Below are 14,533 nucleotides of genomic sequence, written 5' to 3'. Positions count from 1 at the left end.
AATCTTAATCTGATAATATAGCATCATCCTGGCTCCCTCTGAATGTCTCTGACAGTTTCAACATGCTGCATACAGCACACAAGCCAGGCACACCTACGAACCAATGTGATGCTACAATGCTGCCATGGCGACAACTTTGTTACAAGCCAGTCTCTTTGAGGAAGTGGTGATAAGAAAATGGTTTTCATTGATAAACTGTATTTTGTCTCTTCATTCAGAAAGTTCATTATGTCAAGCCCAGATGAAGATGAGGTGCCAGCAATCCAAACAGGTGACAGACAAATCATCAACTAATATCAACCCTTCTAGTGACCTGAGTCTTTATAGGTCTACACTGTTTACAATCCAAACCTCACATGAAATGAGAGTGAATTCTGTACAAACGGTCTTTCTGATGCAGACTTTTTTTCTCTGTAAAACTCGGCTCTTGTTTTCACCTATTGATGGACCCCTCTCAACCCATATAATTACATATAGAACCCCGTCTCAACTACTTTGTGGTTTATCTACAAGGCCCCAAGGGTGTGATCAATGACTGGAGGAAGTTCAAGTGTGAGGACCAGGACACCCCTCCCAGCAAGAAGGAGCTCCTCAGACAGATGTCCAACCCCCAGAGCGATGACATCCCAGACAGACTCAACCGCAAGGTCAGTCAGTGTTCAACCACAACCACACGGTCAGTCAGTGTTCAACCACAACCACACGGTCAGTCAGTGTTCAACCACAACCACACGGTCAGTAAGTGTTCAACCACAACCACAAGGTCAGTAAGTGTTCAAACACAACCACACGGTCAGTCAGTGTTCAACCACAACCACACGGTCAGTCAGTGTTCAACCACACGGTCAGTCAGTGTTCAACCACACGGTCAGTCAGTGTTCAACCACAACCACACGGTCAGTCAGTGTTCAACCACAACCACACGGTCAGTCAGTGTTCAACCACAACCACACGGTCAGTCAGTGTTCAACCACCACCACACGGTCAGTCAGTGTTCAACCACCACCACACGGTCAGTCAGTGTTCAACCACCACCACACGGTCAGTCAGTGTTCAACCACCACCACACGGCCAGTCAGTGTTCAACCACCACCACACGGCCAGTCAGTGTTCAACCACCACCACACGGTCAGTCAGTGTTCAACCACCACCACACGGTCAGTCAGTGTTCAACCACAACCACACGGTCAGTCAGTGTTCAACCACCACCACACGGTCAGTCAGTGTTCAACCACAACCACACGGTCAGTCAGTGTTCAACCACAACCACACGGTCAGTCAGTGTTCAACCACAACCACACGGTCAGTCAGTGTTCAACCACCACCACACGGTCAGTCAGTGTTCAACCACCACCACACGGTCAGTCAGTGTTCAACTACCACCACACGGTCAGTCAGTGTTCAACCACAACCACACGGTCAGTCAGTGTTCAACCACCACCACACGGTCAGTCAGTGTTCAACCACCACCACACGGTCAGTCAGTGTTCAACCACAACCACACGTTCAGTCAGTGTTCAACCACCACCACACGGTCAGTCAGTGTTCAACCACCACCACACGGTCAGTCAGTGTTCAACCACCACCACACGGTCAGTCAGTGTTCAACCACCACCACACGGTCAGTCAGTGTTCAACCACCACCACACGGTCAGTCAGTGTTCAACCACAACCACACGGTCAGTCAGTGTTCAACCACCACCACACGGTCAGTCAGTGTTCAACCACCACCACACGGTCAGTCAGTGTTCAACCACCACCACACGGTCAGTCAGTGTTCAACCACCACCACACGGTCAGTCAGTGTTCAACCACAACCACACGGTCAGTCAGTGTTCAACCACACGGTCAGTCAGTGTTCAACCACACGGTCAGTCAGTGTTCAACCACAACCACACGGTCAGTCAGTGTTCAACCACAACCACACGGTCAGTCAGTGTTCAACCACAACCACACGGTCAGTCAGTGTTTAACCACCACCACACGGTCAGTCAGTGTTCAACCACCACCACACGGTCAGTCAGTGTTCAACCACCACCACACGGCCAGTCAGTGTTCAACCACCACCACACGGTCAGTCAGTGTTCAACCACCACACGGTCAGTCAGTGTTCAACCACCACCACACGGTCAGTCAGTGTTCAAACACAACCACACGGTCAGTCAGTGTTCAACCACCACCACACGGTCAGTCAGTGTTCAACCACAACCACACGGTCAGTCAGTGTTCAAACACAACCACACGGTCAGTCAGTGTTCAACCACCACCACACGGTCAGTCAGTGTTCAAACACAACCACACGGTCAGTCAGTGTTCAAACACAACCACACGGTCAGTCAGTGTTCAACCACCACCACACGGTCAGTCAGTGTTCAACCACCACCACACGGTCAGTCAGTGTTCAACCACCACCACACGGTCAGTCAGTGTTCAACCACAACCACACGGTCAGTCAGTGTTCAACCACCACCACACGGTCAGTCAGTGTTCAACCACAACCACACGGTCAGTCAGTGTTCAACCACAACCACACGGTCAGTCAGTGTTCAACCACAACCACACGGTCAGTCAGTGTTCAACCACCACCACACGGTCAGTCAGTGTTCAACCACCACCACACGGTCAGTCAGTGTTCAACTACCACCACACGGTCAGTCAGTGTTCAACCACAACCACACGGTCAGTCAGTGTTCAACCACCACCACACGGTCAGTCAGTGTTCAACCACAACCACACGGTCAGTCAGTGTTCAACCACCACCACACGGTCAGTCAGTGTTCAACCACAACCACACGGTCAGTCAGTGTTCAACCACCACACGGTCAGTCAGTGTTCAACCACCACCACACGGTCAGTCAGTGTTCAACCACAACCACACGGTCAGTCAGTGTTCAACCACAACCACACGGTCAGTCAGTGTTCAACCACCACCACACGGTCAGTCAGTGTTCAAACACAACCACACGGTCAGTCAGTGTTCAACCACAACCACACGGTCAGTCAGTGTTCAACCACAACCACACGGTCAGTCAGTGTTCAACCACCACCACACGGTCAGTCAGTGTTCAAACACAACCACACGGTCAGTCAGTGTTCAAACACAACCACACGGTCAGTCAGTGTTCAAACACAACCACATGGTCAGTCAGTGTTCAACCACACGGTCAGTCAGTGTTCAACCACACGGTCAGCCAGTGTTCAACCACAACCACACGGTCAGTCAGTGTTCAACCACACGGTCAGTCAGTGTTCAACCACACGGTCAGTCAGTGTTCAACCACACGGTCAGTCAGTGTTCAACCACACGGTCAGTCAGTGTTCAACCACACGGTCAGTCAGTGTTCAACCACACGGTCAGTCAGTGTTCAACCACAACCACACGGTCAGTCAGTGTTCAACCACACGGTCAGTCAGTGTTCAACCACACGGTCAGTCAGTGTTCAACCACAACCACACGGTCAGTCAGTGTTCAACCACAACCACACGGTCAGTCAGTGTTCAACCACAACCACACGGTCAGTCAGTGTTCAACCACCACCACACGGTCAGTCAGTGTTCAACCACCACCACACGGTCAGTCAGTGTTCAACCACCACCACACGGTCAGTCAGTGTTCAACCACCACCACACGGCCAGTCAGTGTTCAACCACCACCACACGGTCAGTCAGTGTTCAACCACCACACGGTCAGTCAGTGTTCAACCACAACCACACGGTCAGTCAGTGTTCAACCACCACCACACGGTCAGTCAGTGTTCAACCACAACCACACGGTCAGTCAGTGTTCAACCACCACCACACGGTCAGTCAGTGTTCAACCACAACCACACGGTCAGTCAGTGTTCAACCACACGGTCAGTCAGTGTTCAACCACAACCACACGGTCAGTCAGTGTTCAACCACCACCACACGGTCAGTCAGTGTTCAACCACCACCACACGGTCAGTCAGTGTTCAACTACCACCACACGGTCAGTCAGTGTTCAACCACAACCACACGGTCAGTCAGTGTTCAACCACCACCACACGGTCAGTCAGTGTTCAACCACCACCACACGGTCAGTCAGTGTTCAACCACAACCACACGGTCAGTCAGTGTTCAACCACCACCACACGGTCAGTCAGTGTTCAACCACCACCACACGGTCAGTCAGTGTTCAACCACCACCACACGGTCAGTCAGTGTTCAACCACCACCACACGGTCAGTCAGTGTTCAACCACCACCACACGGTCAGTCAGTGTTCAACCACAACCACACGGTCAGTCAGTGTTCAACCACCACCACACGGTCAGTCAGTGTTCAACCACCACCACACGGTCAGTCAGTGTTCAACCACCACCACACGGTCAGTCAGTGTTCAACCACCACCACACGGTCAGTCAGTGTTCAACCACAACCACACGGTCAGTCAGTGTTCAACCACACGGTCAGTCAGTGTTCAACCACACGGTCAGTCAGTGTTCAACCACAACCACACGGTCAGTCAGTGTTCAACCACAACCACACGGTCAGTCAGTGTTCAACCACAACCACACGGTCAGTCAGTGTTCAACCACCACCACACGGTCAGTCAGTGTTCAACCACCACCACACGGTCAGTCAGTGTTCAACCACCACCACACGGCCAGTCAGTGTTCAACCACCACCACACGGTCAGTCAGTGTTCAACCACCACACGGTCAGTCAGTGTTCAACCACCACCACACGGTCAGTCAGTGTTCAAACACAACCACACGGTCAGTCAGTGTTCAACCACCACCACACGGTCAGTCAGTGTTCAACCACAACCACACGGTCAGTCAGTGTTCAAACACAACCACACGGTCAGTCAGTGTTCAACCACCACCACACGGTCAGTCAGTGTTCAAACACAACCACACGGTCAGTCAGTGTTCAACCACAACCACACGGTCAGTCAGTGTTCAACCACAACCACACGGTCAGTCAGTGTTCAAACACAACCACACGGTCAGTCAGTGTTCAAACACAACCACATGGTCAGTCAGTGTTCAACCACACGGTCAGTCAGTGTTCAACCACACGGTCAGCCAGTGTTCAACCACAACCACACGGTCAGTCAGTGTTCAACCACACGGTCAGTCAGTGTTCAACCACACGGTCAGTCAGTGTTCAACCACAACCACACGGTCAGTCAGTGTTCAACCACACGGTCAGTCAGTGTTCAACCACACGGTCAGTCAGTGTTCAACCACAACCACACGGTCAGTCAGTGTTCAACCACAACCACACGGTCAGTCAGTGTTCAACCACAACCACACGGTCAGTCAGTGTTCAACCACCACCACACGGTCAGTCAGTGTTCAACCACCACCACACGGTCAGTCAGTGTTCAACCACCACCACACGGTCAGTCAGTGTTCAACCACCACCACACGGCCAGTCAGTGTTCAACCACCACCACACGGTCAGTCAGTGTTCAACCACCACACGGTCAGTCAGTGTTCAACCACAACCACACGGTCAGTCAGTGTTCAACCACCACCACACGGTCAGTCAGTGTTCAACCACAACCACACGGTCAGTCAGTGTTCAACCACCACCACACGGTCAGTCAGTGTTCAACCACAACCACACGGTCAGTCAGTGTTCAACCACAACCACACGGTCAGTCAGTGTTCAACCACAACCACACGGTCAGTCAGTGTTCAACCACAACCACACGGTCAGTCAGTGTTCAACCACCACCACACGGTCAGTCAGTGTTCAACTACCACCACACGGTCAGTCAGTGTTCAACCACAACCACACGGTCAGTCAGTGTTCAACCACCACCACACGGTCAGTCAGTGTTCAACCACCACCACACGGTCAGTCAGTGTTCAACCACAACCACACGGTCAGTCAGTGTTCAACCACCACCACACGGTCAGTCAGTGTTCAACCACCACCACACGGTCAGTCAGTGTTCAACCACCACCACACGGTCAGTCAGTGTTCAACCACCACCACACGGTCAGTCAGTGTTCAACCACCACCACACGGTCAGTCAGTGTTCAACCACAACCACACGGTCAGTCAGTGTTCAACCACCACCACACGGTCAGTCAGTGTTCAACCACCACCACACGGTCAGTCAGTGTTCAACCACCACCACACGGTCAGTCAGTGTTCAACCACCACCACACGGTCAGTGGGTGGCCTACTCTCCAAGGTGGCATAGCAGTTCAGACGTCTTTTGTCCTCGTCTTGTCGTGTCCTGTATATATATATATTTACAACTTTTTCACATACATTTAATTTTTATTTTCCATCAACTCATCTTCAAAACACTCTCCTGCAACCCGCCTCACCAATGTATATTTATAAAAAAGTATTATTTACCTCAGATCTGTAATCCTCCAAGAAGCTAGCCAGAAACTCCAAGAAGCTAGCCTGAAACTAGCCAGAAGCTAATCCAGAAGCTAGTTCAGAAGCTAGTTAGCTCCTTTACTGGCAAATCGTTAGTATCCAGCTAACCACGGTTTGTGGTCATCAGCTATCCTTTAGCTCGAAAATCTATCGCCAGTTCTGTACGGCGCAGCGCGGCTCGGAACGGAACATACCGGACCAATTTTTCTCTCCATGTCCCTGGATTTCGACTGCTCTCTGGACATTCATACCCGGATCTCACAGCTAGCTAGCTGCTATCCGTGTGACTATCGGCCTTCGTCGATTCCGGAGCAAACATCAATTATTCAGAACTCACTCCTGAGTTCCATCAATCACACCTGGGCTGCAGTCACCTATCCGGACCCGTTTTACTGCTTTCGCGGAGCCCCACCGGGCCTTCACAACTGGACTGCCGACGTTATCTACCCGAAGGAGTTATTTGGCTGGCTCCTCCGTCGCGACGTTACCTGAACGCCCATCTGCGGCCTGCTAACCGTTAGCTGTCTTACCGGCTGCTATCTGAATAGACAATCGGACATTTTTTTTTTTTTTTATATATTTATATTTATTTTTTTATTTTTTTATTATTATTATTATTATGTTTTCTTCTTGGGCCTCTATAACTATATCTATTGTTTTTATTTTTGTTGTTGTTGTGTGATTTGGATTAATCCCCTCTACCACACGGAACCCCACTAATCTACTGACGCAAGAGGTAGCTAACAACAGACCTCCATCCTATGCTAGCCTGCTACCGATGCCCTGGCTAGCTGTCTAAATCACCAACCAACATCTCCACTCACCGGACCCTTTTGATCACTCGACTAAGCATGCCTCTCCTCAATGTCAATATGTCTTGTCCATTTCTGTTCTGGTTAGTGTTTATTGGCTTATTTCACTGTAGAGCCTCTAGTCCTGCTCACTATACCTTATCCAACCTATTAGTTCCACCACCCACACATGCAATGACATCTCCTGGTTTCAACGATGTTTCTAGAGACAATATCTCTCTCTTCATCACTCAATACCTAGGTTTACCTCCACTGTATTCACATCCTACCATACATTTGTCTGTACATTATACCTTGATGCTATTTTATCGCCCCCAGAAACCTCCTTTTACTCTATGTTCCAGACGTTCTAGACGACCAATTCTCATAGCTTTTAGCCGTACCCTTATTCTACTCCTCCTATGTTCCTCTGGCGATGTAGAGGTGAATCCAGGCCCTGCAGTGCCTAGCTCCACTCCTATTCCCCAGGCGCTCTCTTTTGACGACTTCTGTAACCGTAATAGCCTTGGTTTCATGCATGTTAACATTAGAAGCCTCCTCCCTAAGTTTGTTCTATTCACTGCTTTAGCACACTCTGCCAACCCGGATGTTCTAGCTGTGTCTGAATCCTGGCTTAGGAAGACCACCAAAAACTCAGACATTTTAATTCCAAACTACAACATTTTCAGACAAGATAGAACTGCCAAAGGGGGCGGTGTTGCAATCTACTGCAAAGATAGCCTGCAGAGTTCTGTCCTACTATCCAGGTCTGTACCCAAACAATTTGAACTTCTACTTTTAAAAATCCACCTCTCTAAAAACAAGTCTCTCACTGTTGCCGCCTGCTATAGACCACCCTCTGCCCCCAGCTGTGCTCTGGACACCATATGTGAACTGATTGCCCCCCATCTATCTTCAGAGTTCGTGCTGCTAGGCGACCTAAACTGGAACATGCTTAACACCCCAGCCATCCTACAATCTAAACTTGATGCCCTCAATCTCACACAAATTATCAAGGAACCTACCAGGTACCTCCCCAAAACCTTAAACACGGGCACCCTCATAGATATCATCCTAACCAACTTCCCCTCTAAATACACCTCTGCTGTCTTCAACCAAGATCTCAGCGATCACTGCCTCATTGCCTGCATCCGTAATGGGTCAGCGGTCAAACGACCGCCACTCATCACTGTAAAACGCTCCCTGAAACACTTCTGCGAGCAGGCCTTTCTAATCGACCTGGCCGGGGTATCCTGGAAGGATATTGATCTCATCCCGTCAGTAGAGGATGCCTGGATATTTTTTAAAAATGCCTTCCAAACCATCCTAAATAAACATGCCCCATTCAAGAAATTTAGAACCAGGAACAGATATAGCCCTTGGTTCTCCCCAGACCTGACTGCCCTTAACCATCACAAAAACATCCTATGGCGTTCTGCATTAGCATCGAACAGCCCCCGTGATATGCAGCTGTTCAGGGAAGCTAGAAATCATTATACACAGGCAGTTAGAAAAGCCAAGGCTAGCTTTTTCAAGCAGAAATTTGCTTCCTGCAACACTAACTCAAAAAAGTTCTGGGACACTGTAAAGTCCATGGAGAATAAGAACACCTCCTCCCAGCTGCCCACTGCACTGAAGATAGGAAACACTGTCACCACTGATAAATCCACCATAATTGAGAATTTCAATAAGCATTTTTCTACGGCTGGCCATGCTTTCCACCTGGCTACTCCTACCCCGGACAACAGCACTGCACCCCCAACAGCAACTCGCCCAAGCCTTCCCCATTTCTCCTTCTCCCAAATCCATTCAGCTGATGTTCTGAAAGAGCTGCAAAATCTGGACCCCTACAAATCAGCCGGGCTAGACAATCTGGACCCTTTCTTTCTAAAATTATCTGCCGAAATTGTTGCCACCCCTATTACTAGCCTGTTCAACCTCTCTTTCGTGTCGTCTGAGATTCCCAAAGATTGGAAAGCAGCTGCGGTCATCCCCCTCTTCAAAGGGGGGGACACTCTTGACCCAAACTGCTACAGACCTATATCTATCCTACCGTGCCTTTCTAAGGTCTTCGAAAGCCAAGTCAACAAACAGATTACCGACCATTTCGAATCTCACCATACCTTCTCTGCTATGCAATCTGGTTTCAGAGCTGGTCATGGGTGCACCTCAGCCACGCTCAAGGTCCTAAACGATATCTTAACCGCCATCGATAAGAAACATTACTGTGCAGCCGTATTCATTGATCTGGCCAAGGCTTTCGACTCTGTCAATCACCATATCCTCATCGGCAGACTCGACAGCCTTGGTTTCTCAAATGATTGCCTCGCCTGGTTCACCAACTACTTCTCTGATAGAGTTCAGTGTGTCAAATCGGAGGGTCTGCTGTCCGGACCTCTGGCAGTCTCTATGGGGGTGCCACAGGGTTCAATTCTTGGACCGACTCTCTTCTCTGTATACATCAATGAGGTCGCTCTTGCTGCTGGTGAGTCCCTGATCCACCTCTACGCAGACGACACCATTCTGTATACTTCCGGCCCTTCTCTGGACACTGTGTTAACAACCCTCCAGGCAAGCTTCAATGCCATACAACTCTCCTTCCGTGGCCTCCAATTGCTCTTGAATGCAAGTAAAACTAAATGCATGCTCTTCAACCGATCGCTGCCTGCACCTACCCGCCTGTCCAACATCACTACTCTGGACGGCTCTGACTTAGAATACGTGGACAACTACAAATACTTAGGTGTCTGGTTAGATTGTAAACTCTCCTTCCAGACCCATATCAAACATCTCCAATCCAAAGTTAAATCTAGAATTGGCTTCCTATTTCGCAACAAAGCATCCTTCACTCATGCTGCCAAACATACCCTTGTAAAACTGACCATCCTACCAATCCTCGACTTTGGCGATGTCATTTACAAAATAGCCTCCAATACCCTACTCAACAAATTGGATGCAGTCTATCACAGTGCAATCCGTTTTATCACCAAAGCCCCATATACTACCCACCATTGCGACCTGTACGCTCTCGTTGGCTGGCCCTCGCTTCATACTCGTCGCCAAACCCACTGGCTCCATGTCATCTACAAGACACTGCTAGGTAAAGTCCCCCCTTATCTCAGCTCGCTGGTCACCATAGCATCTCCCACCTGTAGCACACGCTCCAGCAGGTATATCTCTCTAGTCACCCCCAAAACCAATTCTTTCTTTGGCCGCCTCTCCTTCCAGTTCTCTGCTGCCAATGACTGGAACGAACTACAAAAATCTCTGAAACTGGAAACACTTATCTCCCTCACTAGCTTTAAGCACCAACTGTCAGAGCAGCTCACAGATTACTGCACCTGTACATAGCCCACCTATAATTTAGCCCAAACAACTACCTCTTTCCCAACTGTATTTAATTTTAATTTATTTATTTATTTTGCTCCTTTGCACCCCATTATTTTTTTATTTCTACTTTGCACATTCTTCCATTGCAAAACTACCATTCCAGTATTTTACTTGCTATATTGTATTTACTTTGCCATCTTGGCCTTTTTTGCCTTTACCTCCCTTCTCACCTCATTTGCTCACATTGTATATAGACTTGTTTATACTGCATTATTGACTGTATGTTTGTTTTTACTCCATGTGTAACTCTGTGTCGTTTTATCTGTCGAACTGCTTTGCTTTATCTTGGCCAGGTCGCAATTGTAAATGAGAACTTGTTCTCAACTTGCCTACCTGGTTAAATAAAGGTAAAATAAAAAAAATAAAAAGTCAGTGTTCAACCACAACCACACGGTCAGTCAGTGTTCAACCACAACCACACGGTCAGTCAGTGTTCAACCACACGGTCAGTCAGTGTTCAACCACAACCACACGGTCAGTCAGTGTTCAACCACAACCACACGGTCAGTCAGTGTTCAACCACAACCACACGGTCAGTCAGTGTTCAACCACCACCACACGGTCAGTCAGTGTTCAACCACCACACGGTCAGTCAGTGTTCAACCACAACCACACGGTCAGTCAGTGTTCAACCACCACCACACGGTCAGTCAGTGTTCAACCACCACCACACGGTCAGTCAGTGTTCAACCACAACCACACGGTCAGTCAGTGTTCAACCACCACCACACGGTCAGTCAGTGTTCAACCACAACCACACGGTCAGTCAGTGTTCAACCACAACCACACGGTCAGTCAGTGTTCAACCACAACCACACGGTCAGTCAGTGTTCAACCACCACCACATGGTCAGTCAGTGTTCAACCACCACCACACGGTCAGTCAGTGTTCAACTACCACCACACGGTCAGTCAGTGTTCAACCACAACCACACGGTCAGTCAGTGTTCAACCACCACCACACGGTCAGTCAGTGTTCAACCACCACCACACGGTCAGTCAGTGTTCAACCACAACCACACGGTCAGTCAGTGTTCAACCACCACCACACGGTCAGTCAGTGTTCAACCACCACCACACGGTCAGTCAGTGTTCAACCACCACCACACGGTCAGTCAGTGTTCAACCACCACCACACGGTCAGTCAGTGTTCAACCACAACCACACGGTCAGTCAGTGTTCAACCACCACCACACGGTCAGTCAGTGTTCAACCACCACCACACGGTCAGTCAGTGTTCAACCACCACCACACGGTCAGTCAGTGTTCAACCACAACCACACGGTCAGTCAGTGTTCAACCACAACCACACGGTCAGTCAGTGTTCAACCACACGGTCAGTCAGTGTTCAACCACAACCACACGGTCAGTCAGTGTTCAACCACAACCACACGGTCAGTCAGTGTTCAACCACAACCACACGGTCAGTCAGTGTTCAACCACCACCACACGGTCAGTCAGTGTTCAACCACCACCACACGGTCAGTCAGTGTTCAACCACCACCACACGGTCAGTCAGTGTTCAACCACCACCACACGGCCAGTCAGTGTTCAACCACCACCACACGGTCAGTCAGTGTTCAACCACCACACGGTCAGTCAGTGTTCAACCACCACCACACGGTCAGTCAGTGTTCAAACACAACCACACGGTCAGTCAGTGTTCAACCACCACCACACGGTCAGTCAGTGTTCAACCACAACCACACGGTCAGTCAGTGTTCAAACACAACCACACGGTCAGTCAGTGTTCAACCACCACCACACGGTCAGTCAGTGTTCAAACACAACCACACGGTCAGTCAGTGTTCAAACACAACCACACGGTCAGTCAGTGTTCAAACACAACCACACGGTCAGTCAGTGTTCAACCACAACCACACGGTCAGTCAGTGTTCAACCACCACCACACGGTCAGTCAGTGTTCAACCACAACCACACGGTCAGTCAGTGTTCAACCACAACCACACGGTCAGTCAGTGTTCAACCACAACCACACGGTCAGTCAGTGTTCAACCACCACCACACGGTCAGTCAGTGTTCAACCACCACCACACGGTCAGTCAGTGTTCAACCACAACCACACGGTCAGTCAGTGTTCAACCACCACCACACGGTCAGTCAGTGTTCAACCACAACCACACGGTCAGTCAGTGTTCAACCACAACCACACGGTCAGTCAGTGTTCAACCACAACCACACGGTCAGTCAGTGTTCAACCACCACCACACGGTCAGTCAGTGTTCAACCACCACCACACGGTCAGTCAGTGTTCAACTACCACCACACGGTCAGTCAGTGTTCAACCACAACCACACGGTCAGTCAGTGTTCAACCACCACCACACGGTCAGTCAGTGTTCAACCACCACCACACGGTCAGTCAGTGTTCAACCACAACCACACGGTCAGTCAGTGTTCAACCACCACCACACGGTCAGTCAGTGTTCAACCACAACCACACGGTCAGTCAGTGTTCAACCACCACACGGTCAGTCAGTGTTCAACCACCACCACACGGTCAGTCAGTGTTCAACCACAACCACACGGTCAGTCAGTGTTCAACCACAACCACACGGTCAGTCAGTGTTCAACCACCACCACACGGTCAGTCAGTGTTCAAACACAACCACACGGTCAGTCAGTGTTCAACCACAACCACACGGTCAGTCAGTGTTCAACCACAACCACACGGTCAGTCAGTGTTCAACCACAACCACACGGTCAGTAAGTGTTCAACCACAACCACAAGGTCAGTAAGTGTTCAAACACAACCACACGGTCAGTCAGTGTTCAAACACAACCACACGGTCAGTCAGTGTTCAAACACAACCACATGGTCAGTCAGTGTTCAACCACACGGTCAGTCAGTGTTCAACCACACGGTCAGCCAGTGTTCAACCACAACCACACGGTCAGTCAGTGTTCAACCACACGGTCAGTCAGTGTTCAACCACACGGTCAGTCAGTGTTCAACCACACGGTCAGTCAGTGTTCAACCACACGGTTAGTCAGTGTTCAACCACACGGTCAGTCAGTGTTCAACCACACGGTCAGTCAGTGTTCAACCACACGGTCAGTCAGTGTTCAACCACAACATACAAGCTCCTGTGAGAATCATAACATGTTTACTTGACCTATTTTAACCCATAGAAATAAAATGACTAGACCCTCCATTGAAGTCAATTATATTTCTGTTTCAGACCCCTATACATCCTAGACATGAGCCTTGACTCAGCTTCCATCACCCCATTTGTCTCCATACAGATGAGTGTCCAGGAGTATGAAATGATCGCAGAGGAGGATGAGAAGTGCCTGCGCAAGAATCGACAGCAGTGCATGAAGGAGATGCACAAGCGTCTCAGCTTTGGCCCTAAGTTCGACAGTGTGGTGGAGTTGGACAGCGCCGAGGCCTTCCTGGAGGTCATTGAGAAGGCGCACCGGCTCACCCTGGTGATCGTACTAATCTACGAGGACGGGGTCAAAGGTTGCGAGGCACTCAATTCCTGCCTGGACTGCCTGGCCACAGAGTACACCAGCATCAAGTTCTGCCACATCCAGGCGGCTGCAACAGGTGCCGGCGAGCGCTTCTCAGACAACGTGCTGCCCACCATTCTGGTGTACAAGGCAGGCAAGCTGCTAGGCAACTTCCTGTCCATGACACAGCACCTCAGTGAGGAGTTCTTCGCTACCGATATCGAGGCGTTCCTCCGCGAGTATGGCCTGCTGTCCTGATGAGGAGGATGGAGGTGTGGAGGTGGAATAAGGGTCTTAATAGGGTGTCAATGACAGTCAGAGCACATTTCTGAATCTATTAGCCTTCTAGGCTGCTGTAAATGCTATATTTTTAGTTAACAGTATCCACTATCCAGTCAAGGCCGTTTAAGTTTATCACAGGCAGCGTACATTCACATCGGCAAAGCTACATATTTCAGACATCAGCTCAATACTGTATGTGTGTATCACTATAAAATGCTTTTATT

At 49.7% G+C, this 14,533-nt stretch overlaps 1 protein-coding gene across 1 annotated transcript; it reads left to right on the top strand.

The window, feature by feature from the left end:
• Positions 1-225: 225 nt before the first annotated feature.
• On the top strand, positions 226-14,301 carry LOC109871817 (phosducin-like). The gene is made up of 3 exons (XM_020462834.2): positions 226-271; positions 514-647; positions 13,818-14,301. The coding sequence occupies exons 1-3, from the start codon at positions 229-231 to the stop codon at positions 14,283-14,285; spliced, it is 645 nt and encodes a 214-aa protein (XP_020318423.1). The 5' UTR covers positions 226-228; the 3' UTR covers positions 14,286-14,301.
• The last annotated feature ends 232 nt before the right edge of the window (positions 14,302-14,533 follow it).

The sequence above is a fragment of the Oncorhynchus kisutch genome, linkage group LG27, assembly GCF_002021735.2.
Source record: "Oncorhynchus kisutch isolate 150728-3 linkage group LG27, Okis_V2, whole genome shotgun sequence".
Lineage (NCBI taxonomy): Eukaryota > Metazoa > Chordata > Actinopteri > Salmoniformes > Salmonidae > Oncorhynchus > Oncorhynchus kisutch.
This window is presented reverse-complemented; position numbering and strand designations above follow the sequence as displayed.

What these genes read in the sequence shown, in the direction of transcription:
- LOC109871817 (XM_020462834.2), top strand. Translation starts at nt 229, where the DNA reads ATGTCAAGCCCAGATGAAGATGAGGTGCCAGCAATCCAAACAG. An exon ending in GGTGCCAGCAATCCAAACAG is followed by an intron (nt 272 to 513) that starts GTGACAGACAAA and finishes TTTATCTACAAG; the next exon opens with GCCCCAAGGGTGTGATCAAT. An exon ending in CAGACAGACTCAACCGCAAG is followed by an intron (nt 648 to 13,817) that starts GTCAGTCAGTGT and finishes GTCTCCATACAG; the next exon opens with ATGAGTGTCCAGGAGTATGA.